The sequence below is a fragment of the Lygodium microphyllum genome, chromosome 26 (assembly GCF_053477565.2).
Source record: "Lygodium microphyllum isolate KBCC chromosome 26, Lygodium_microphyllum_v1.1.10, whole genome shotgun sequence".
Taxonomy (NCBI): domain Eukaryota; kingdom Viridiplantae; phylum Streptophyta; class Polypodiopsida; order Schizaeales; family Lygodiaceae; genus Lygodium; species Lygodium microphyllum.
Window position 1 is genome coordinate 30,221,980 of NC_141160.1, and position 26,101 is coordinate 30,248,080.

At 40.9% G+C, this 26,101-nt stretch overlaps 1 protein-coding gene across 3 annotated transcripts in view; it reads right to left on the reverse strand.

Annotated features, from left to right (window-relative positions):
- Positions 1–6,869: 6,869 nt before the first annotated feature.
- The window catches only part of SWAP70 (Pleckstrin homology (PH) domain-containing protein), a 78,727-nt gene continuing 59,495 nt past the window's right edge, over positions 6,870–26,101 (reverse strand). The window contains exons 9-12 of one of the 3 annotated variants that reach the window (XR_015688940.1): positions 8,321–8,592; positions 7,937–8,226; positions 7,383–7,779; positions 6,870–7,232 (exon numbers count right to left, since the gene is read on the reverse strand). Coding sequence is in view for 2 of the 3 variants with exons in the window: in XM_087668527.1 (XP_087524653.1) it covers positions 7,751–7,779; positions 7,937–8,226; positions 8,321–8,592 (591 nt within the window). In the remaining variant the exon portion in view is untranslated. Of the gene's footprint in view, positions 7,233–7,369; positions 7,780–7,936; positions 8,227–8,320; positions 8,593–26,101 lie in introns of those variants that run through there. The other 2 variants (XM_087668527.1, XM_087668528.1) reach the window with 2 other exon arrangements.

Below are 26,101 nucleotides of genomic sequence, written 5' to 3' on the forward strand. Positions count from 1 at the left end.
GACCCAACAGATGCTTTGTATGATACCTACCCTTTTAATCTAGGTGGATGATAGATTGTTATTGGATCAATCTCTATTTGTACAAGTTTCTATCGTGGATTCTTCAAGTAACATTTAGCTGAAGACTAGCCAAAGCGGCTCCCTTATGCTACAAATAGCCCCAAAAAGTAGTCTCTTTTAGAGTAGACTTTATCATATCTTATTTTCAACAAAATGCCCCCAATACAAGTCCAAAGTACTCTTTATGAGCTTCTTTTGATATGTGGCATGCCCCGTTTGGATGAGTCCTTAGAAAGATATATCCAATTTTGTTCTGCATGGTTGGTTTGGATAGCAAGCTATCTACTATTTGCAAGTGTTCTTTTACAAAGATTTGATCCGCAAGATTTTACATTCAAGACTTTCAAATGCTACCCATATGCTAGGCTTCTTCAACAACCTTCATTTCCCTCCAATTCTTCCAGAATGGGAAAAATATTAATGTGGGAAAATACTAGCTATACTAGTTGGTATTTAAGGTGTAAGAGACTTTTATTTTTTCATCATTAGTTAATACAGAAGTCTCTTCATCTTACATCTTCTTTCTCTCAACGTTCATGGCTTCTCTCAACTCTTTCATGTCTTTTTTCTCCTTTGCACTCATGTCCTCATTCTCCTAGAGTCTTCTCTATCTTCTTTCTCTCTCTCTCCTAGCTCACTCCTTTACAATGGCATCTCTATCTTCTTTCTCTCTCTCTCCTAGCTCACTCCTTTACAATGGCATATCTATGCAATCCTAACCACCATCATAATGATCTCTCTCTAGGCCAATCTGATTAGCGGGTAGGATCAATAATCTATGGTATAAAATGTAGTCTCAAACCTCATCTCCATATAAAATAGTAGAGGCTACTAATAGATAGAAACAAATCCACATCATTTATTCATCATTCATGTTACTATCTATGTCCTATGAAACCAAAATGGTGATTAAAATTAACCCATGGTATTAAACAAACAAAAGACAACAAAGTAGAGTCATATGTGTACATTGGCTTCTTGACTCTTGTTATCTAAAATATATTTCATAGAGCTACTTTGAAGGGATCCAACGCACGCACGCACGCGCGCGCGCGCACACACACACACACACACACACACACACACACACACACACAAAATAGCACCTCCATAGCATGTAAATTTCCCTTATAAACCTTTTTTTGGAGGCTAATAAATCAAATTATATCTGGAGTTGAAGCCTCCATCATATATAGTGACAACAATAAAACTATGAGTGTGGCACTTTGATGTTACATGATGGTAGATATCACATTTTCAAAAGGGTTTCAAAAGCATATTAACAAGAGAGTCACATAGACATGCATATGACAAAACCCAATATGTCTTCCATGCTAATTAAGTTCTACATACGCATCCATGCATTTTACATATATTTAACCAAATCGTGATCAAAGATTAAAATTATATTTGGCCTATATGATCTAGTTTAAGTACGAGGGATATCGTTTTGCCTAAAGTCCTTCACCCACTCAAGGTCCACATGTTTGGCATATACCAACTTGGATGTCTCCTCCAATTCTAAAATAGAAATCTTTATGATACAAGCAAAGGAGACTTTATATATGGGAGCAATTTTTTACACTCACACATCCCAAGCTTCTAAAAACAAAGTTAGTTACTCATATTGAAAGAAATAATTATACTTGAATTTAGGTTAATCACAATAAAAATAAATAGAAACAAATGCACATAATTAGGTAATCAAGCATATTAATATCTATTAACCTATGAGACCAAAATAGTCACTATAATTAATTTGTGGCATTAACTGAATAAAAGACAAGAAAGTAGAATCATGTATATGAGGGCACCTAACTCTACAATTGCCTAGAATAGATAGCATAGGGCTACTATGAGGAGATCTTAGTGCATCCATAGATAGAGAGAGGAGATCCAAATACATCCATAGATATAGAGAGGAGATCCGAGTACATCCACAAAGAGAGAGAGAGAGAGAGAGAGAGAGAGAGAGAGAGAGAGAGAGAGAGAGAGAGAGAGAGAGAGAGAGAGAGAGAGAGAGAGAGAGAGAGAGAGAGAGAGAGAGAGATTCTTGGATTGATAAAATCACGAGTAATAGGAATAAAAAGCAAGATTTGAAATTTAATAAAGAGTGGTTTACCAATAGGATCACTACGTGTGTGTGTGTGTGCGCGCGCGCGCGCACACCAAAGAGACATTCTTGCATTAGTATGATCATGAGTAGTAGGAATTAAAAAGCAAGATTTGAACTCAACTCTCTTACTTAATAAAAAGAGTGGTTTACCAGTAGGATAGCCACCTGACTATGTGTGCAAGGGGGGGAGAGAGAGAGACAGAGAGAGACAAAGACAGAGATAGAGATAGAGAAAGAGACATGGAGAGAGAGACACAAAGAGAGTAAAGAGAAGAGAATACCACTCCATAACATGTCATTTTCCCTAATTATCTGTTGTTGTAAGCTAATGATGAGGTTGTAGCAAGTTATATGTGGAGATGAGCCTTCTAGAAAATAAATTGGTGACAACAATAAAACAATTAGTTCAGTTCTTTGATCTTACGTGGTGGTAGATATCACATTTTTAAAATCATATAACTAGAGCATTACATCATCATGCATAGAATGAAACCCCCTATGTTGTCCATGATATTCCATTTTAGGTACACATTTGAGCATATTAGACATATCTAATCAATGCATAATAAGATTATCAAATTATTTTTGGTTCATGAGACTTAATTAAAGAACAAGGGATATCGCTTTGCTTTAAGTGCTTTACCCTATCAAGCTCTACACATTTAACATGTCCTAATGTGGATATTGACTCAAATTCTCAAACAGCAATTCTTATGCTACAAGGAAAGAAGAGTGTCTGCATTCCAAACTATTATTCTGTTACGCATTCCAAGAATGTTAAAATAAAGTCACCACGTCAAATTAAGAAAAAGCATTGTAGTTAAATTTACATGTCACAATACATAAAAGCAAATGGAAATCACTAGCTTATCAAGCATATTAATGTCTATTGACCTATGAGACCAAAATGGTGACTAAATTTAATCCATGCTATCAACAAACAAACAAGAAGGAAGTACGCTCATTTGTGTACAAGAGCTCATGACTCTCCTATTATCTAATTTGAGTAAATCATAAATAAATAAATAAATAAATATATATATATATATAGCCACTTGATTACATTAGAGAGAGAGAGAGAGAGAGAGAGCACCACTCCATAACACATAAATTTCCCTAATTATCCATTGTTTTGGGATACTGATGAGATTTTAGCAAGTTACATAGGGAGTGGGCCCTCTTGCATAGAAATTAGTGAAAATTATGAAACAATTGATGTGGCACTTCGATGTTACATAGTGGCAAATATTCTCAAAAGCACAATAACTAAAGAGTCACATAGTCATACACAAGATAAACTCCAATATGTTTTTCTAAATAATTAAGTTCTAAGCGCACATTCACGTACATTAGATATATTCAACTTAAAAATGATGAAAATTACAAATCATGTGTAATGTACATGATCTAATTAGATATGAGGAATATCAATTTTGTTAGAGTGATTTATTCAATAAAGATCCATAGATTTAGCATATATTACGAACTTGGATGGTGGCTCAAATTCTCAAATAGCAATTCTTAGGCTACAAGGGAAGGAGAGTCTATATATGAGACGTATTATTTTGCCAATACACACCCCAAGATTCTAGAAATAAAGTCATCCACTTTTATGGAAATATAGTATTGCACTTGATTTTAGGTTAGTTGCACTAAAAATAGATAGAAACAAATACCCATCACCACTTTATCAAGCATAAAGAAGACTCATATATGTACAAGGGCTCTTGACTCTCTTTTTACCTAAATACATAGCAGAGGGCTAATATGAAGAGATATTAGTGCATCCACACAGAGAGAGAGAGAGAGAGAGAGAGAGAGAGAGAGAGAGAGAGAGAGAGAGAGAGAGAGAGAGAGAGAGAGAGAGAGAGAGAGAGAGAGAGAGAACGAACCACTACATACATGTAAATTGCCCTTCTTATTGGTTTTTTGGCTAAAGATGAGGTTGTAGCAATGTATATGTGGAGGTGAGCCCTCTAGCAAATAAATTAGTGACAATAAAAAACATTTACTTTGATTTTACATAGTGGTAGATATCACATTTTCAAGCTAAGACGTGAAACCAAATTCTCCAAAGCAATTCTTATTGTACAAGAGAACAAGAGTCTCTACCTTGGAGAAAGTTATTATGCTAATACAAATTCATGAGTTATTAAAACAATGTCATCAACTCCTATCAAGACATAGCAATGCACTTTAATTTTGGTTTGCCACACTAGAAATAGATACAAACAAATACACATCACTACTTTGTCAAACATATATGAGAGCAAAAGGGTGATTGCTATTACTCCATGGCATTAAACAAATAAACAATAAGAAAGCAGACTCATATGGTTACAAGAGCTCATGACTCCAATTATTTGAATATCTAGCACATGGCTATTATGAAGGGATTTTAGTACATCCACAGAGCACAAGCATTGACATGCATGCAAAAGTGCACACAAATTCCTTCACACAAGGTCACTAGCATTAGAAACTAAAAACCAACATTTGAACTTAAGCCTTGTGAGTTAATCAAAAGAGTGGTTAACCTCTAGGATAGGCACTTAAATGTGTAATGTGTATACTAGCAAGCGAGTTTAGGTTGAGAGAGAGAGAGAGAGAGAGAGAGAGAGAGAGAGAGAGAGAGAGAGAGAGAGAGAGAGAGAGAGAGAGAGAGAGAGAGAGAGAGAGAGAGAGAGAGAGAGAGCATGACTCCATAGTATGTAAATTGCCCTTACAGTCCATTCCTCTGGATTAATGATGAGGTTAGATCAAGTTATACGTGGAGGTGACCCCTCTAACATATAAAAATAAGACAATTAAGGCAATCATGTAGTCATGCGTAGGATAAAATCCAAGACATTTTCATGATAATTGTCTAAATACACATTCGAGCATATTATATATTTCCAATAAAAGCATGATCAAATTATAAAACCATGTGAAGTATATGCGATCTAAAACATTAATTTGCCTGCTTTGCTAAATCAATGTCCACATGTGGTGCATATACTACCTTAGACTTAAGCTCAAATTCTCAACTTGAAATTCTTATGTTAACATGAGAAGCCTCTATTTGGGACTAATTCATAATATTGACAAAGCAAAAACAATTGCTATGACTTGCCTTCAGTAACACTTTCAAAATAAGAATTTTAACAATATACAATACCCATTTCCAATCCCAAATCTAAATGAGAATTGATTTGCATGTTAACATGTTTGTTCTCAACCATGGAACATGTCAATATGATCATGCATGTGCTTTGCTGAAGTACAACACAAATATAAAGGCAATGAAATTGCTTGCCAATTAACACTATGTTTGAAAGGCCATATAAACATTTGGGAGTTAGCATTATGCTAAAGCAACAATTGGGAGTTAGCATTATGCATGTGCTTTGCTGAAGTACAACACAAATATAAAGGCAATGAAATTGCTTGCCAATTAACACTATGTTTGAAAGGCCATATAAACATTTGGGAGTTAGCATTATGCTAAAGCAACAAAAGAGAGAGAGTATGATTTTAAAAATGTGTAAAACAATTAATAACATAAAAGAACGCACATTGAAAAAAATGACTTGCAAGAGGCTAACTCCTAATAAGATGGAGTGCACTTTGTGTGACATGGTATGGAGTCATGGTTTTTTAGGTTCATCTTAGAGAAGATGAAGGGAGAGACCAAGGCAAAGAGGAAAAGAGAGAAGTTTCCTAAGTTTGCAGAGCACTAGCTTAGTGAGGGTATGACGAGCAAATACTTTGGTAAAAGAGAGGCAAGGACAAGGAATACACATTAAGAAGATGATAACTCCCAAGGGGTTAGCCTCTAGGAAGAAGAGTACTTTGAAAGAGGCACAATCAAGAGAGATGGTTTTATACATTCATCTTCAAAGGGAGAGGATAAATGAGAAAGATGAAAACGCTAGAGGAATAACAAAAAGAAAAGAAAAAATAAGTGGAACTAGAAAATGAAGAGAGGGAGAGATAAGATTTATATTTGAAAATGCAGAGCACAAAAACTTAAATAAAAATATTCCTAAACCTCAAACTTGCCTCTAGCAAGCCAAATAGTTATCACTAGTAGCCCACTACTTGGCTTCTCTTCTCCACTTTCGACTCCTTTATCCTATTGGCTTCAATCCTTGTTCAAAAAAGGGCCCACTTTTCAATGCCAAAGACTTTAGGTATTTGCTATGGTGAGATAAGTAAAATAGCTCTCTCAGTAAGACTTACCACCACTCACATGAAAAAACACCTATTCAACTTGTAGAACCAAAAAAGTGTATCCATGTGCAAGCGCAGTCTCAAGCCTATCACCACACCTAGTTTACATGTGGGGTAGAGAAAAAGACTCAAACTATAGCTTAATTATATATATATATATATATATAGAGAGAGAGAGAGAGAGAGAGAGAGAGAGATGAAATGAAATGATTTATTCAAGTCTACAAGAGGCCAAAATAACCTATGAGACCTTTGAGACCATCCGTTGGTATAGCTTGAAAGAAACAAAGCCAACTTCAATTGCAATATACTGCACACATCTAGAAAAGAATCGAGTCTATTTAATTGAACAAACTTCTTTTTTGCAACAAGATCACTATAGTAAACCAGTTGTTCCACATGGTGATTATAAATAGCAGTCACTCACTATGGTAACTTTTGTTTTTGAGAACCATGAAAGGGAAAAAGAAGGTAGCATGAACGAGCAGGATTGATATACATATCTTTAATCATTTCACAACTCAATCGATGCATATAACAAGTTCAGCTGGAGAATTTACAACCTTCAACTCCAATAACATCCAAAAAGTTCAATGGAATAACTATAAGCTACCAATTAGCTATGCTTTTGGGTTCTTTCTCAAGGGTCTCAATAGGATTGCTGAAGTTCCCAATTCATGTTTTCTTGGATGGAGGAGTTTCAGCATTTACCAAGGATTATAGAATGATATTGCATAGAAAAGGGTGTCTGACTTTATATAATGATATTTGCATAGGAAAGGGTGTCTAACTACATTTTCAAATCATTTTGAGTTCCATACCTGACCTCCAATAGAATGTCCTGCACACCAGGAGACACTTCTTGGTGTCACTAGAACACAGTCTAGTTTTAAGCTCTAAATAGTTCCTTCACAATTATTTCAACAAACCTCGAATGACAGTAACAGCCTTGCAACTTTGGTTAGTGCCACCTACTCATAAAACAACTTACTGAGCTTTAAGGGAGTTGGAGTGCTGCAACACCTTGTTGAACATACGATAAAAGCTGTACAAACAGCTTCTTGTGTAAACAAGGCAGTGACCCTGTTCTTCACACATCGACCCCTTGATATGGAGCCTAGTAATTCCATGGCGATCAGCAAACAATACACCAGTATTTGGAGATTGCAGAACTGTGTTCTTGTATATGGATTGGGGACTTCAGAAGTAAGATGTATGGTGGTGACAAAGCATTAATTACACTAATTCACAAAGTGAACTGTCACGATAAGAAATGAAACTTGGGAAGTGAAAGCTGGCAGATCCTGGTCATCTCCAAAAAATTAATCACATTGTTTTATTGACAGGCAGAGTTCCGACTCAATGTCCTGCAAATTCTCCTGTGGCAACTGCAAATTTAGTTTCATGCCAATAACTGAAGTTCAACAAAATGATGAAACTACCTCTCTCTTAACTGTAAATTTTATAGTTGGGGTCTCTCAATTGTCTTTTTGCTACTTGATAACGAAAGGCTCTGGAAGTAAGTTCAATGTGTGAAATCTCTACCTGGTTCATCACTAGCTGACAAGTCTTGGATGTTAATACCAATTGAGCCTTCAGATGCACTCTTGTTTGGTGCCAACAAATTAGCTGTTTCAATATTAGCATGTTCTGCTGGTTCCTCCACTTCATCCAGCTGCCCATTTTGGTGTGCCAACATGTTTAGTGCTTCACTTTCAGAGGAATCATTTACTTCTCCCATTTGAGGCTGTGCTACCAACATTTGTGCTGCATCTTGATTTTCCATGTTGAGAGCTTCAGATTGGACCTCTTCTGCATCTCTGGAGCTGTTGTTACTGATCATAGTACAACCCATGATTACAGCATGTCCAACTAAACAAGATTAGCATTTAGAACCAGTAAAATGTCAAAGTCTTTCATATAGATTACGTTTTCATAGATGCGCGCAAAATTTCCAGTTCCTTCTCAGCCAGTTCCTTGGCAGACAAGGCTGCAGCTTCCCTGTCCAGACATGCTGTGATTTTAGACTCTGCCTCTGCAGCTACTTGCCTTGCATTCTCCTCAGCACGAAATAGAGCTGCTTCCATCACCACAGCTTGTTCCCTTGCCTTGGCCAATTCACCCCGCCAAGTGTGTGTTTCTTGCAAGGCCTCATCCCTAGCTTTCTCAACAGCCAATAACTTCTCCTCCATAGTCTTAAGCTACAAACATAACATTGAGCTTGTTGTCTTCCAAAAAAACAAAAACTATGTGCTAATAAATACTAAATAGACAAATCACATTGGAACAGGTTAAATCACCACCCAAAAGAATTGCAGATTCAGCTGTTCAACTCATGTTTCAAATATTATCCTTCACAACAAAGCACAACATTATTTACTGTAAGTCACATAATCTGTGACCCCAAGGGGGGTGTGTGTGTGTATGTGGAAAGTGCAGTTATGTTTCAAATATTATCCTGTATAGGAAAGCACATGTTGGGGGTAAAGGTGCCTATGCCTAACCGCCCATGTATTCATTATACTGATAATGCCCACACACCTGTACGCTATAGGTGGTAGGCGTCCATCACTGTCACTTCATTCCTTTTTCTTTCAATGACATTTAAATAAGGGAAGGCCAGTCGCACCTTGTGACAATTGGAGTTTCCACATACGGTATCTCTCTCTCTTGCTCTCTTGCTCCATCCACCATAGATCTTGCTTTGCTCTTGCTTCCGCTCACGTGCTTCCACTCAAGTTCTACCTTTCAACTGTTATCAAAGCCAACTATTCAAGGAGCTTTTTCATCCTTTGCTTCAGCCCGGATTCAAAGCTTCAACTCAACGTTTCATGGCAACCATTGTTTCTTCCTCTTGCGGTATGCATTGAGTCTTTCCCTCTTCTGGCTTATTTCAGCTTGCTTCGCGTCTATCAAGGAGCTTTGCAAGGCTTAGCTAAGCCTTATTGAGTGCTTATTGAGTTAAGGAGTAGCCGTTTTATCCATTTTGAGTAGATACAAAGCATGCTATAGAAGTCGTGGACAACTATGGCAACTTGACAGCATTGCCATATTTTGGCCATAACTTTGTATACAGTATTGGATTTAGGCGTTCTATAGCTAGAAACAAAGAACACGATGAGAATTACAAATTTGGGCACTGATTGTGTGTAGTTTTCTGTTCTCTATTTCACACAAAACAGAACTGTTTTGGTTTGGACAGCAAATAATAAATTCCATAATGCATGTTTGATGCTTCGGAGATGCTATTTTGGTGCCCGAATGGTATGGTTATGCTTTTGGGACTGATTTGAGCTTGAAATAGGTCAGATTTCACTGTCATTTCAGTGTTGTAATAACAGGACAGCAAGCATTTATCAATGAAAAGCTTATGCAAAATGCTCATTGATGCTCTACGTAATACTCATTAGATGTACCACTACTTCAGTTGTTATGTATACTTCCTGATATGCTAAGGCATGCTTTTGAGCTGAGATTTGGACTGTGTTATATTGATCTTGGCTATGGTTACATACCTTCATTACTTTAATGGCTTACACAGTTATGGGCTTGAAGAATCTGTCAGGTTTTATGCTCCCGACTTATGTTTCATGTATCTCGGATACTTAGATGTCATGCACTTGATGTTTTGAGCTTGCATTGCTCATTTGGCATTCGATTTTGTTCCAGTGGGAGTTACCTACGCTACTTTGGATACTACATAGAGCTTTGGATTTATGCAGTTAAGCTTGAGCTTACTTTTACTGAGACCGTGGGACACTTACTTCATGTATGCTCTCTTGATATGTATTAGATGCAATTACCTACAGTGGGCTGATTTGATTACTTACTTTGGACTTGGCACTTATGTTTGTTAGTGTGCCATCGGTTATATTTATGTGCTTCTAGGTTATGTATTGAGCTTTGCTCAGTGGGTTATGCATTTGACAGTTCTTTTCTCTTTACTGTAAAAGATGTAAAAATTTACATATCTCACACATTTTATACCTATGCTAGTGTGACAAGGTATTATTAATAATTCTCTCACTAAAATATGTATTCCCAGCTTCTTACAAGTACTAGTAAAGACTACGAGTTCAAACCCCGCAAATTTTTTAAAATCCTTAAGAACTTCTATATTGTAGGCATAGACCGGTTCTCTAATAACCCAGCCTTTTTCTGCAAACAATTTAATCTCTCCCTTGCTACAAAAAGGTTCAATGGGTTAAAATTTGACCCTTGCGCTCTAGACACTCCTTGTATTTGTAAGATAGTACATTTATCTCTTTTCTATCTAAACACAAAGAGGATTCAATTTCAAGAAAGACTACCCTTCTTATGTTGGGTGTAAAGGCCCTTACGCTCTCCTGAGTGTATATTACTTTATAGACATATGAACACACCCTTGTGGGTGTAAGTGTACCGTACCCCAAGTATAAATACATCCTTTTATTCTTTGTGTGTACCACACTAGTACAAACCTATCCATCAACTCTCACTCTCACTCACTGTTCACTCAACTATTGTTACACCTCAATCGACGCGCATATTCTGTTTGCTAGCCAACTAGCGGTTGATATCTTGGTCGATTGCTGGGCTTGGCGCTAGTTCCGCTAGTTGGCTATGCTACCGCCTACAGAAACTGTTTTGCTTGCTTGTCACAATTGTTGATATGAAGGGACTTGATACTGTCTATGCAATTTGGGAGAAACTCAAGGCTACGTATGAGAATACAACTCCTGTCAATCAGGTACATCTCATGTGAAAGTTGATCAACTTGAAGCTTAATGAGTCTAAGCATGCCTCAGAGCATTTGAATGCTTTCATTGGTATTTTGAGTCAGTTACAAGATGCAAGCTTGCCAACTTTTGATCCTAAATTGAGGGCTATCTTCTTGCTCATGACTATGCCCGATTCATGGGAAGCATTGGTTGTGTCGTTGAGCAACAACCCCAACTTGAAATTTGATGGCGTGCATGGTTCTATTCTCAATAAAGAGATTAGACGCAAGGCAAGTGGGAAAAACAGTGGATCATCCTACAATGTAAGAGGAAAAACTTAAAAAAAGTCAAATTCTACAAATAAGAACAAAAATCGCAGCAAAAGCAAGGAAAAAAAGCAATATGTCACTTATTACCAATGTGGACGCAAAGGGCATAAAAAGTATAACTTCATGTACTATAAAAAGGAATAAGAGTACGAGAAGCAGGCTAATGCAAAAGGTAAAAAGAATAGCAGCTCTACCCCTAAAAAAACAAAAAAAGCAAATGCGGTATCTAATGTTGCTATTGAGGAGATAGAAAAAGTTAAAGATGCTAATTTGTTGGTTGTAACTTCAAACCCACATGCTATGACAGTGGAGGACATATATATCACTAAAAGGAATGTGATAGATGCTTTGTTGTCAGCTCATGATAGTTTGTCACAATCGTGGATTGTTGACAGCGGTGCTTCATTTCATGTAACTCCATCTTTGAAGTGTTTTATGCAGAAGGTAATCTTGGGAAAATCTATCTAGGCAACAACCATACATGTGATATTGAAGTAATGGGCACCATACACCTAGCTCTTGAAAATGATCAGGAATTAATTCTTCATGATGTTAGGTATGTACCTGGCATTAAGAAGAGTTTGCCTTTTGTTGGGTAACTAGACAGCAAGGATTACTTCACCACTTTGATGATGGGATGTAGAAGATATAGAAAGGGTCTATATTAGTCACTAGAGGTGGTAAAAAGGGAACTCTATATTATCTCTACTGCAAATCACTTCCTGGAAAGTTTGTTGCAGTTGTTGAAGTGCAATCACACATGGAGTTATGGCACAAGCGTCTTGGACACATGAGCCAAAAGGGTTTGCAGGCACTTTCTTCACTTGGAAGAGTTGATGTGAAAAACTCAAAGGTTGACTTTTGTAATGACCGTGTTTTGGAAAACATATAAAGAGCTCATATTCTCATGGAGCCTCTAGGAAGGCATGTATCTTGGATTTAGTCCATTCTAATATATACACTGTACCAATAAAAACTCATAGTGGTTTTCGTTATTTTGTGTCTTTTATTGATAACCATTCTAGAAAGCTATGGGTTTGCTTACTTAAACAGAAAAACAAGGCATTGGACACCTTTAAAAAGTTTTATGCATTTGTGAATACTCAAAAGGATTTAAAATTAAAATCCATAAGAACAGACAACAAGGGAGAGTATGTATCTAAAGAATTCAGTAAGTTTTGTGATGTCAATAGGATTAAATGGGAGCTTACAACTCCTTACAATCCGTCATCTAATGGTGTGGTTGAGCGAATGAATGGCACGTTATGTGAGAAGATTCGATGCATGTTGTCCACAACTAATCTCCTGCGATTGTTTTGGGAAGAGGTACTTAAAACCGCGGTGCATATTTGCAACCGATCTCCACATCATGCACTTGAAAGTAGCATCCCTAAAGAGGTTTGGTCTGGCAAGCCTGCTTCATATGACCACTTTAAGGGTCTTTAGCTACGAATGCTATGTACATGTACCTGTTGATAGCAGAACCAAACTTGACATGAAATCTCATAGAGACATCTTCATGGGTTATGGAGATACATGTGAAATGGGCTATAGAGTTTGAGTTTCAAGCATGAAAAATGTGGTATTTAATGAGTCAAAGCTGCTGAAAAATGTCACATCTTAGACAAAAAGAAAGTGAAATTCCAGCATGATCAACCACTTGAACAGCCATTGACCACTAAAAATTCAGCTCCATTTAATGCTGGTTATGATAACTAGCATATCATCATTGAGCTAGATAAAAATGGACAGCAAAGGGATGCTGAAAACCAGCTTGGGCAACAAGATTAGCATGCTGAAAATGAATTACAGCAGCCTGCAAATGTATTACAACAACCTGAACATACAGTTTAGCAGCCAAATAATGAGGTCATTGGCATTCCTTTGGATGTGGATCCATTACCTGATAACACAAATCATTGTGTAAGAAGGTCTACTCGTGTCAAGAGACCTATACAAAGGTTTGATTCCTCTTTGGATTGCATTTTGCTCACATACAAAGGTGAGGCTCTTACATATAAAGTTTTTTTTATCACGTGAGTTAAACGCCCCTTGTAATATTTCTTTATCTAAGATTCTCTAATCTCCTCTGCTAATCCAAGTGCCTCTTGCTGACCAGCAAGCCTCCAAACCAATTTGCCCCTTGATTTTCTTGGGGATTGACCTTCACCATACTCCTTGAAAGACAAATTCAACCCCAAATCTGATATTGACTGCATGACCTCTTGAATCTCCTTGAAATTCCTCAATTTCACGTGTTGGAATTCAAGTTCTAGGCCCTTAATTTTGAGAACGCATCCTGAGGCGGCTATCAAAACTCTAATTTATGTTGTAAATTAGGGTTTACAGCAGAGATTGACTAAATATCTTCTTCTGATGGCTCAAACTGCTGGAAAATGCCAAGATAACTTGAGAAATGACTAGGAGATGAGAGAGAATGCTAGAGAGAGAAATTTTAGAGTTTCATAGCAAGAAACACTGAAAAACTATAATTTCCTTGTTGAGAAACCCTTCACCCGCAGTTTGCGTTTTTGCGTTTTGCGTTTAGGGTTTGCAGCCCCAAAAAGGGGCGCCATCCTAGACTGATTGTGCCTATTTATAGGTCACTCTCTCATTCATTCCTCACGACTAATTCATTCAGTCCGTCACCTCTTCTCTCCAACCTCTCCATTGCCCTCACATCCCTTCAGGAGGACATTGCGGTTCGTGATTTGTGGCTATCTTCATCATCTTCCTTGTGCTACGGCATCCTTGTTCCCTTATATCACATTCACTCCGTGATTAAGGCCTTCATCATTCAATTCATCTGAGTTTCTTCTCTCTTCTCTTCTCTTCTCCATGTTTGCCGAGTTCACTCCGTGTTCCTCCCCGCCAACCCTATTGTCTCGTTGGTACGTCATCTTTTGACATGGTATGAAAGCCGGATCTGCTCAAACAGTGGTAGAGATCCTCCACTCTAGTGAAGGCAAAGACCGGTGGCGGGTTCGGCATCCACTTCTCTTCTTCTTCCGCTGCATCACCGTGTTTTCAGCTTGCTGCCCACACCCCTTTCGCAGAGGACATCACAGTCTCAGCTGTCCCTTGCTGTCATCTATAGTCTGGCACCTGATTTCAGCCTTCCACCCGCAATTTGCAGCTGTTTACAGCAGAGCGACTATTGCTGATCACTCTCCATTCAGAAAACAATCTCGTTTTTGCAGATTTCAGGTATTTCAGCTTGCTGCCCACACCCCGGACACGGAGGACATTGCGGTCCAAGCTGGCCATTGCTGTCTAGAACAGTCTAGCACCTGTTTCCAGCCTATCACACACTGTTCGGAGCTGATTTCAGCATATTGATTGCTGCTGCTATTTTTTTCCTACGTTTTTAGTCTTTCTCTCTCCTACAGGCTGTCCTGCCTGCGTTTTTAGTATCTCTCCTGCAAGCTGTCCTACCTGCGTTTTTAGTCTCTCTCTCTCCTCACCTGCGTCTTTCTACTGGTTGCAATCTTTTACTACTGGTAGCATCCATCTCCCACTAGCAGCTCACTTCCAGCCCTTCCACTGCCCTTCCACCCCTTGCAGCGGACATTGCGGTTCATGCTTCACACTACCCTCACACCCCTTGAGGCAGATATTGCCGTTCATGGTTCGTGGCTGACCTCTTCCACCTCTTCCTTCTTTAGCAAGGCACACTAGTACCCATGGCTTCTTTACCAACAGATAACTAGACTACTAGGTGCTCCTACTGTGGCATCACCGGACACACCACCGATGCTTGCCGACTTCAACCTTTGCTCCCCACCCCTCCGGAGTACATGCGTCTTGCACCAAGCACTCCTTATGCCACCTCTTCTTTCTGGGCCATAGAGATCGTTCTGCATTAACTATCAAAGTACTATGCTCTAGGCAATAAGACGCATCCGATGCGCACTAAGTCCTTTTGAGCACATGGAGGATCGATTAGCACTAGGACCTCCTGGAGATCGTCGCAATGCCAGCGCACTTCCTTCATCACTCATCAAACATTTCGCAGTCCGTGATCCATGAGTTTTTGGATTCCCTTTCTACTTCATAGGGGGATTTAGAGAGGGATGTTATTTCTTTGCTCTCAGAGGAGGCATCTACTTCTTCGACTTCAGCAGGGGAACCTACTCCACATGCAGTTCTTCACCCATCTTCTACTTTCTTGGGGTGGTTGTCTCCGACCAGTCATCTCTTCTACTGATACCCAGGATCTTTAGGTACCACCTAGATCGGGACCTCGGAGGTTCAACTGCGACTTGGTGACGAGGCCTTCGTATTCCTTCCAACATGGATGCACGGAGCTAGTGGCTTCTCTCCCGAGGTTGTGTTTCAGGTTCTCCAATTCACTCTGTCTACTGGTCTTTACTACAAGTTTCCTTTTCGGTGGAAATCTTGGATCTTAGGGATCCTCTACATCTTCTTCCTCCTCTTCTCTTCTTGCCTTGGTCACTTGGTCAGCATGGAGCCACCTCCCGAGATCGAGTACGGGCATATCCTTATGGTTCTCAACACCACACACAGTCCGACATTCCTCCTATGCATTGCATAATTTCATCATCTATGTACTAAGACACTTGGACAAGTGAACAATTTTCCCACGAGAAATACTGTCCAAGTGGCACGTGCTGCATGAGCATTCTTCAACATGTAGCATTGCATCTCCACCTCACTCTTCTCTTATTCCCCTTTTTGGGCCTGAGAGGGGGTGTTGAGAAACCCTTCACCCGCAGTTTGCATTTTTGCGTTTTTGCGTTTTGCGTTTAGGGTTTGCAGCCCCAAAAAGGAGCGCCATCCTAGATTGATTGTGCCTATTTATAGGCCACTCTCTCATTCATTCCTCACGGTTGATTCATTCAGTCTGTCACCTCTTCTCTCCAGCCTCTCCATTGCCCTCACACCTCTTCAGGAGGACATTGCGGTTCGTGGCTGTCTTCATTATCTTCCTTGTGCTACGGCATCCTTGTTCCCTTGTATCACATTCACTCCATGATTCAGATCTTCATCATTCCATTCATCTGATTTTCTTTTCTCTTCTCTTCTCTTCTCCATGTTTGCGGAGTTCACTCCGTGTTCCTTCCCGCCAACCCTACTATCTTGTTGGTACGTCATCTTTTGACATGCCCTACTTAAACAGCCATGGAACCTATCACCTACAACTTAAGACCACTATATTGACTATTGCCCCATTCTATATGCTATCATTTGCACCACAAAGACCTTGGGTTGCTTTCATCTGCTCTTGGAGGGCCCCAAACTACTATCACATGCTATAGGACTGATCCCTAGTAGCTGCAAATCACATCAACAGTCTCTCCTTGCTCTCTAATAGTCTCCTCCTCTCTCACAATGGCTGGAATAGACTTCCACCAATTCCTAAAAACGTTTTTCCCACTTGTATGGGCAAGTTTTAACAAGTGGCAGTCTTCTAATTTCATTTTTTAAAATTATCCAACTTATTCAATTAATTTTCAGAATAGTAATTTTCAAAATTAATTTAATAATTATTCTAGTGCTCAAAAAATCAATTTTACTAACCAACAATTAAATTGGCTAGGCCAATTTGTCTTCCAAGTATTCTTGAGTAATTATTGACCCTTAGACTAGCATCTATTAATTAATTAATGCCTAGTCTCTAATATCACCACTGACATTAGTGGCCAATAAATTTGTCTAGTCCCAAATTTGACGCCAGGTACCACCTAGTACCTATTAGACATAACTTATTACAACTTTGCCTTTAACACCCACTGCATCCTTAAGGTCCTTGGCCTATTACCATGAAAAAACTGCCATGTGCATCACATGTGCTAAACAACCCTGCACATTTGATTAATATCTCAATCAAATGTTGTTGGCAAGATTAGAGCATCTCAAAATTTCACGTCCCCATGACAGTATCAAACTTATGATATCATTCACGCGGTGCATGTTTCAGCCCATACAAGCTTTTGTTGAGTTTACATACCATCTTTTCCTTCTCCTTTGTCACAAAACCTTCTAGCTGTTGCATATATATGTATTCATGAAAATCTCCATGTAAAAAGACTATCTTTACATCCATCTATATGAGCTCCATATCCTCACGTGTAACCAAGCCTAATATGGTTTACAAAGTATTCATCTTAACAATAGGAGAAAAGATCTCATTAAAATCAATCCCATGTTCCTACTTGTACCCCTTTGCAACAAGGCCTGCTTTGTATTTTGGCAAGAAACCAAAAGTGACCTTTATTTTATAAATCCATTCGCAAGTAGAGCTTTATGCCATTTCTTGCTATTCTCTATGTCCATTGCTTCCTTGAAGCATCACGATTCACCACAGTTTGTCAACATGACATAATCAACAACATGATTTGCACCAAGAACAAACCTATCCAACTATTTTGTATTTTTAGTCGATCTACGGCCCAATAATCAATGTTTGCTAGTTGTTCAGCCTGCAAATCTACATTGACAACTTGCTGTTCAAATGGTTCAACATGCTTTTCAGCATCATTCCCTGCATTCATAGGGTCATTTACAGCAGATGTTTGTTGTTGTACAACAAGCACTCTTTACTATCCTACAAGTATCTCTTCTCAAAGCACAATCCTTCTGACTTTCTCAATCTTTGCGGGCTATTTATGCATACAATCTTCCCGAAAGATAACATCATTGCTACCATACCATTTTTCTTTTCTCAGGATCCCATAATCTATACCCCATTTCACCCTCATTACCATATCCTAGGAAAATGCATCTACAAGACTTTGGCTTCAATTTGCTATGTTGTTCCTTGCGTATGTACACAAATGCCTCGCAGCCAAATACTCTCAAATGTATATACAAAGGTGGCTTGCCAATCACACTTTTTCAGGGACTCTCCCCCCCAAAGACCTGTTCGACTGATTTATCAAGTGTACAGCTATCATAAGTGCCTCTGCCCAAAATCCATGGGGTAACACAATATGAAATAGCATGATATGGACCTTCTCTTGTTTCCAATTAATCTTCCTTCCTCAAGAAGAATACTAAAGTATTCATCCTCTTGCAAGATAACTTGCGTAAGGATCCGCCAATCTCATTGCGAGAATTTGGCCATTCTCTTGTGATCCAATCACAAGATCATATGACTCCGCACTTGCTGCGCGAGTGTCGCATCGAACTATGAGACAATGGAGTCACGAAACAATCTGTTTCAGGTTACTAGGCTGATGTCGTTAGACCTAGGGTTTCCAAGTTTCATCTTGTAAGATTCTTAGGGACAAACCCTAGCTCACTTTCCAATTACATTTTCACTATCCCTACATTCAATGAATGTGGGCAAGTATTTAAGGTATAGGCGTTTCTTGGAATTTAACTTATTCCGAACGAGTACTCCGTGACTTAGGTGTTTTAGATAATTTCGAGATTACTTCCACACGATTCATTGACTATGCGTAAATTGATTTTTTAAACCCTAACTTATCGGTTTGAGGTTAGGCATAGGTTAGGTTAATTTCAACTTATCTTCCCTTTTCTTTGCGAACAAAATTTATGCTAAATAAGCAACCTTTTTCTTGCTAATTTATGTAGTTGACAACGATAATTTCATAGAGTTTATGCATCGTAAGAATCGTTTCATGCTTTGCACTTTTCATGATGATTCATTGCGATATGGGTTAATAGTGCGAGATGCAGTTTATACTTCTAGGCTTAACCGAAGTATACTATTTTTATGGATAATAATGTAGTCTTATAATTCATTTCAATGCATAAGCTATTTGCTAAAAATACGTTTATACTTTCTTAATTTGCATGTTTCATTAAAAAGTATTGATGACTAAGTACCTTCGTCATGAACAACTAGGACGAAAATATATCCTATTTCTAATAATTAACCTTGCATGATTGAATTACAACAATAACAAATAAAAATTAGGAAGGAAAACCTGGGCTTGGGGTGAGATATCCACGTGGATGCCAAGAGACGATCCTCCCGCGGCTGCGCCTTGGACTTTCTTAGGAGGCATTTCCGCCGTGGAAGCAGCTTAACAACTTCTTTTTGCTATTCCACCGTGGCTCTCTTTCGCAATAACTTGCACCGTCCGTCGAAAGCAGTTTTAGAAGGCTTCCTCCTTGGAGTCGGGAGTTCGAAAGGGGTGTTTCAGAATCTTTCACGACTAAGACCTATTAAGCCATGGGGAAGGCTTAATGGCCTTTGTAAGGACTTACACGAATGGAGAATAATGAGGTGTGGAATCCCTTACGAGGGTTTTTGAGTGGGAAAGGGAGGTGTTAAAAAAAAACCTTCAACACTCTTTTTCGAGTAGGGAAAAAACCAAAGTCCCAAGGGTATTATGCATACGGGAAAGAAAAGGCTAAGGACAATTTTTCTTGGGGAAAATGGCCTTATAGAATCCTAAGGGAGGAACTTCCAAGGGGAAAAAGTAGCCTTTAAAGACTATACCTTTTGGAATGCAGAAAAAAGCCTAAGGGCCTTTAAAGACAACTCGGAGGGGGTAATCCTAAAATCCCTTAAAAAGGGGGCTAATTGGTTTAAACATGGGGGGGGGAGGAGAGGGATGGGTTTGAAGCCAAGGAAAAAGGGGGGCTTAAGAGGACTGGGAGGGGGATTCAAGAGGCACAGGAAGGGGGGCTTATAGGGGGTTAAAAACCGGGGTGTGGGGGAGCGAGAGACTCCAAAGTGAAGGGAAAGGGGTTTAAGCACGGGGGGTGAAAGGGGGCTTAAGGGTTAAACACGGGGAAAGGTAATAAGCCCAAAAGAAAGGGGGCTAAGAAGGCCCCCCCTTTGGGAGCTTCTAAGCTTCCAGAAGCTAAAAGAGGGGGGGGGGGGGGGGGGGGGGGGGGGGGGGTGTATATATAACCATCCGACGACGGCTTAATGGAGGTGGCTCCTCCCTCCTTCCTTTCGTCCTCGACGGTAGCACCCGTCCAACGACAGCTTAATGGAGACGGCTCCTCCCTCCTTCCTTTCATCCTAGACGGCGTCGCGTCCCTCTGCCATAGGGCGGCCAGCGTAGAGTCCCTCCTCCCTTCTCTCCCACACGCACTCCGAGAACCCTCTCTTCTCTCCCTCACATCTGGCGGCAGCATCGTCTTCACAATCTCTGCCTTCCCTCCCTCTTCAGCCCGCGGTCCCCTTCTGGTTAAATAGGGGGGAGGGGGATCCTCCCTCTCCTTCGTGTCAGCGCGCATGGTTAAATAGGGGGAAGGGGGATCCTCCCTCTCATTCGCAAGTTATAGGAAGATTAGTTGAAATTAACCCGTTCGCGTAAACTACCTCTTGAGGATAAATGTATAACATTTTCTTAAGGATAATGCAATTTATTATTATTATTATTCCCCTCCCCAGTCGATTGTTGTGCTGGAAGGGGAGGGGAATAGAAACGACACGGAAGCTCCTAGGTGGAGCTCGCAGAGGGATACGGCCATGCGCGCTGACACGAAGGAGAGGGAGGATCCCCCTCCCCCCTATTTAACTAGAAGGGGACTGCGGGCTGAAGAGGGAGGGAAGGCAAAGATCGTGAAGACGACGCTGCCGCTAGACGTGAGGGAGAGAAGAGAGGGTTCTCTGAGTGCGTGTGGGAGAGAAGGGAGGAGGGACTCTGCGCTGGCCACCCTATGGCAGAGGGACGCGACGCCGTCTAGGACGAAAGGAAGGAGGGAGGAGCCGCCTCCATTAAGTTGTCGGACGGGTGCTACCGTCAAGGACGAAAGGAAGGAGGGAGGAGCCGCCTCCATTAAGCCGTCGTCGGACGGTTATATATACTCCCCCCTCCCCCCCCCCCCCCCCCCCCCTTTTTAGCTTCTGGGAGCTTAGAAGCTTCCAAAGGGGGGGCCTTCTTAGCCCCTCTCTTTTGGGCTTATTACCTTCTCCCGTGTTTAACCCTTAAGCCCCCTTTCACCCCCCGTGCTTAAACCCCTTTCCCTTCACTTTGGAGTCCCCCCCACCCCGGTTTTTATCCCCCTATAAGCCCCTCTTCCTGTGCCTTTTGAATCTCCCTCCCCCGGGTTTTAAAATCCCCTTAAGCCCCCCTTTTTCCTTGGCTTCAAACCCATTCCTCCCCCCCTTTGGAAGCTTCTAAGCTTCCAGAAGCTAAAGGGGGGGGGAATATATAACTGTCCGACGATGGCTTAATGGAGGCGGCTCCTCCCTCCTTCCTTTCGTCCTCGACGGCAGCACCCGTCTGACGACAGCTTAATGGAGGCGGCTCCTCCCTCCTTCCTTTCGTCCTAGATGGCGTCGCGTCCCTTTGCCACAGGGCGGCCAGCGCAGAGTCCCTCCTCCCTTCTCTCCTACACGCACTCAGAGAACCCTCTCTTCTCTCCCTCACGTCTGGCGGCAGCGTCATCTTCACGATCTCTGCCTTCCCTCCCTCTTCAGCCTGCGGTTCCCTTCTGGTTAAATAGGGGAGAGGGGGATCCTCCCTCTCCTTCGTGCCAGCGCGCATGGCCGTATCCCTCTGCGAGCTCCACCTAGAAGCTTCCGTGTCGTTTCTATTCCCCTCCCCTTCCAGCACAACAGTCGGCTAGGGAGGGGAATAATAATAATAATAAATTGCATTATCCTTAAGAAAATGTTATATATTTATCCTCAAGAGGTAGTTTACGTGAACGGTTAATTTCAACTAATTTACCTATAACTTGCGAATAAATTTTATACTAAACAAGCAACCTTTTTCTTGATAATCTATGCAGTTGACAAACGATAATTCCTAGAGTTTATGCATTGTAAGAATCATTTCATGCTTTGCACTTTCCATGATGATTCATTGCGATATGGGTTAATAGTGCGAGATGCAGTTTATACTTCTAGGCTTAACCGAAGTGTACTATTTGAATGGATAATAATCTAGTCTTATAATTCATTTCAATGCATAAGCTATTTGCTAGAAATGCGTTTATGCTTTCTTTAATTTGCATGTTTCATTTAAAAGTATTGATGACTAAGTTCCTTCGTCGTGAACAACTAGGACAAAAATATATCCTATTTCTAACAATTAACCTTGCATGATTGAATTACAACAATATCAAATAAAAATTAGGAAGAAAAACCTAGGCTTGGGGTGACATATCCACGTGGATGCCCAGAGATGACCCTCCCGCGGCTATGCCTTGGACTTTCTTAGGAGGCATCGCAATTGTACTTTTTCCGTCGTGGAAGTAGCTTCATAACTCTTCTTGGGAATTCCCCCGTCGCTACCTTTTTGCAATAGCTTGCACTATCCGTCGAAAGTAGTTTTAGAGGGCTCCCTCCTTGAAGTAGGGATTTCGAAAGTGGGTGCTTCAAAATTTCTCACGACTAAGACCCATTGAAGCCATAGGAAAGGCTTAATGGTCTTTGTAAACTCGCACGAACGGGAAATAGAAAGATGTGGAAAAGAAACAAGGTGCGGGAGAGCTCAAGGGTTATTTTTGCATGGCCTAAGGGGGATTTTTAACAAAACATGGGGGAGAAGGAAAGGTTATTTGGAGTAACCTTTTATGGGGGAAAACTCTAAGGGGGGGAAACTCCAAGGGAAAATAATAACCATAAAGGTTATAAGTAAGAGTCTAAGGACCCTTAGGAAAATTAGGAGAAAAAGGGGCTTATGAGGGTTTACACGGGGGGGGGGGGGGGGGGGGGGAGGTTTTGAAGCCAAGGAAAAGGCTTAAGGGATAAAACACGGGAGAAGTGGTTTTAAGAGGCCACGGGAAGGGGGTGATTCCAAAGCCAAGGGGAAGGGCCTAAAGGAATTAAAACACACAGGGGGGAAAAGAGGGTTTCAAAGCCCATAAGAAAGGGGCTTAAAGGTTAAAACACGGGGTGAAAGGTTTTGAAACCAGGGGAAAGGGGACTAAGTGAACTTTAAAAGCACGCGGGGGGGGGGGGGGGGGGGGGGGGGGAAGGTTTTGAAGCCAAGGAAAAGGCTTAAGGGATAAAACACGGGAGAAGTGGTTTTAAGAGGCCACGGGAAGGGGGTGATTCCAAAGCCAAGGGCAAGGGCCTAAAGGAATTAAAACACACGGGGGGGAAAAGAGGGATAAGCCCAAAAGAAAGGGGGCTTAAGAGGATTTTAAACCCAGGGGGAGGGGATTTGATGAGGCATAGGAAGGGGGCTTAAGAAGACCCCCCCTTGGAAGCCTCTGAGCTTCCACAAAATTTCCACGTGGGGGGAAGATGGCTCCCTTACGCAACGTAGCGGCGTGCAGAATCTCCTCCTCTCCCTCTGGCAGTCTAGCGGCGACTCCCGCTGGCTGCACAGCCTAGCCCCTCGTCCACAACACGGTACTCCCTTTCACAGCGGCGCCCACCCAACTCACCACTTGCCCGCGTATCAGATTCTTCTCTCCCTCACGGCTAGCAGCAGCCCTCTCTTCTCGATCTCCCCTCACGTATTTAGTTGCTTGGTTTAAATAGGAGGGGAGGGGGATCCTCCCACTCCTACACGGCAGCACGCATGGCTTCAGCACCTACATAGGCGCCAGCGTGCTGCATTCCATGGCCTTCCTCCTTCCCCTCCAGCATGACGTCGGCTGGGGGAGAATGAGGGAATAAGAGACCTTATAGAATGTCCATACCAGAAGCAATTGAGCTAAAGGAACAACTCAAGCAATTGCTAGAGCAGGGCTATATCCGGCCTAGCAGTTCACCGTGGGGAGCTCCAGTACTGTTCCAAAAAAAGAAAGATGGGACACTTCGACTATGTATTGATTACCAAGGGTTGAATCAATTGACAGTCAAGAACAAGTACCTTATTCCTAGAATAGATGAGCTTCTTGATCGTCTTCAGGGTGCAAAGATCTTTTCCAAGATTGATCTCAGGTCAGGTTATTATCAGATAAGGATCAAGGAAGAAGATACCCCCAAGACGGCCTTCAATACAAGATATGGGCACTTTGAGTTCCTAGTTATGTCGTTCGGACTTACGAATGCACCTGCCACCTTCAACAGGTTAATGTAGGATATCTTTAGGCCATATCTTGATGATTTCGTGCTTGTCTTCTTCGACGACACTTTAGTCTATTCCAAACAGGAAGAAGATCATGAACCCCAACTCTAGATTGTCCTTGAGACAATGAGGTCACATAAGCTGTATGCTAAAATGAAGAAGTGTGCATTCTTCAAGCGTCAGATTGAATATTTGGGATTCATAGTATCAGCAGAAGGAATCTCAGTGGACCCAGCCAAGGTCAGAGACGTGCTTAAATGGCCAATAACATCATCTGTCAAGGAAATACGCAACTTTCTTGGATTGACAGGATGGTATAGAGTCTTCATCAAAAACTATGCTTTGATTGCAGCACCCCTGACGGACTTACTGAAGAAGCAAACCTCCATTGCATGGTCAACTCCCGAACAAAATAGCTTCGACAGATTGAAGCAAAGTTTGGTATCAACACCTATTCTAAAACTCCCAGACCTCAATAAAGAGTTCGAGTTAGTAACTGATGCTAGCATACTTGCCTTGGGGTGTGTACTTATGCAGGAAGGTCATCCATTAGCATACTCTTCAAGGAAATTGAAGAGTCATGAAAAAAATTATGCTACGCATGATCTGGAATTGCTAGCTGTCATCCATGCTCTAAAGCTTTGGAGACGCTACCTGTTGGGTAACAAATTTACACTAGTAACTGACCATAAGAGTCTCAAATGGATCTTTACCCAGAATGAGCTCAACATGAGGCAACGTCGATAGATTGAAGTGTTGGAGGATTATGACTTTGAAATCAAGTACCGACCAGGAAAAGAGAATGTAGTTGCCGATGCACTCAGTCGCAAGGCATTCCTTAATTCTCTAATCCTGCAGAATCCATCAACAGCCAGATCTCTAGCTACAAAAGTATCTATGCCAAACAATCCAATACTTGAGTTAGCTAGAGAAGATACATGCCATGATCCGGCCTACCAAACAATGCTAAGGGAGATCTCTATCAAGGATCAAAATCAAAAGCTGCAGGCTAAGTATCATGAATTCTCCATTAATAATGGACTTGTCTACTACAGAACGAGGCTGTGTATACCAGCAAGCCAGCCACTTAAGCAGAAGATATTGTGGGAAGCTCATGATTCCCCCTTTCGCAGGACATCCTGGCTATGCCAAGACTCTTAATGCAGTTAGGAAGAGCTACCATTGGGAGAGGCTTAAAGGTGACGTTCTCAAGTATGTCACCGAGTGTTTGTCTTGTCAACGTATCAAAGCCGAACATGTCAAGATGCCAGGGAAACTGCAACCGCTTGACATTCCCCAAATGAAATGGGAATTCATCAGTATGGATTTTGTTGTTGGCCTACCCCAAGTTCAGGGAGGATACAACTCCATCATGGTTGTGGTTGACATGCTTACTAAGGTTGCACACCTTATTCCAGTAAAGACAAACTATAAAGCCTCAAACATTGCAAGGTTGTTTATCAAGGAGATATTCAAGATACATGGGCTACCCAGAAGAATCATTAGTGATCGTGATTCTCTCTTCACATCACACTTCTGGAGAGCTATCTTTGAAGCTATTGGGACTCAACTCTGCTTTAGCACCGCTTACCATCCCCAAACGGATGGCCAAACAGAGCGAGTAAATCAAGTCATCGAGGATATGCTAAGGGCATACTGCTGTCGAGAGCTGAAGAGGTGGATTCAATACTTGCCTTTGGTTGAATTTGCCTACAGTGCTTCTTACCAACAAAGCATTCAGATGACCCCTTTCCAAGCATT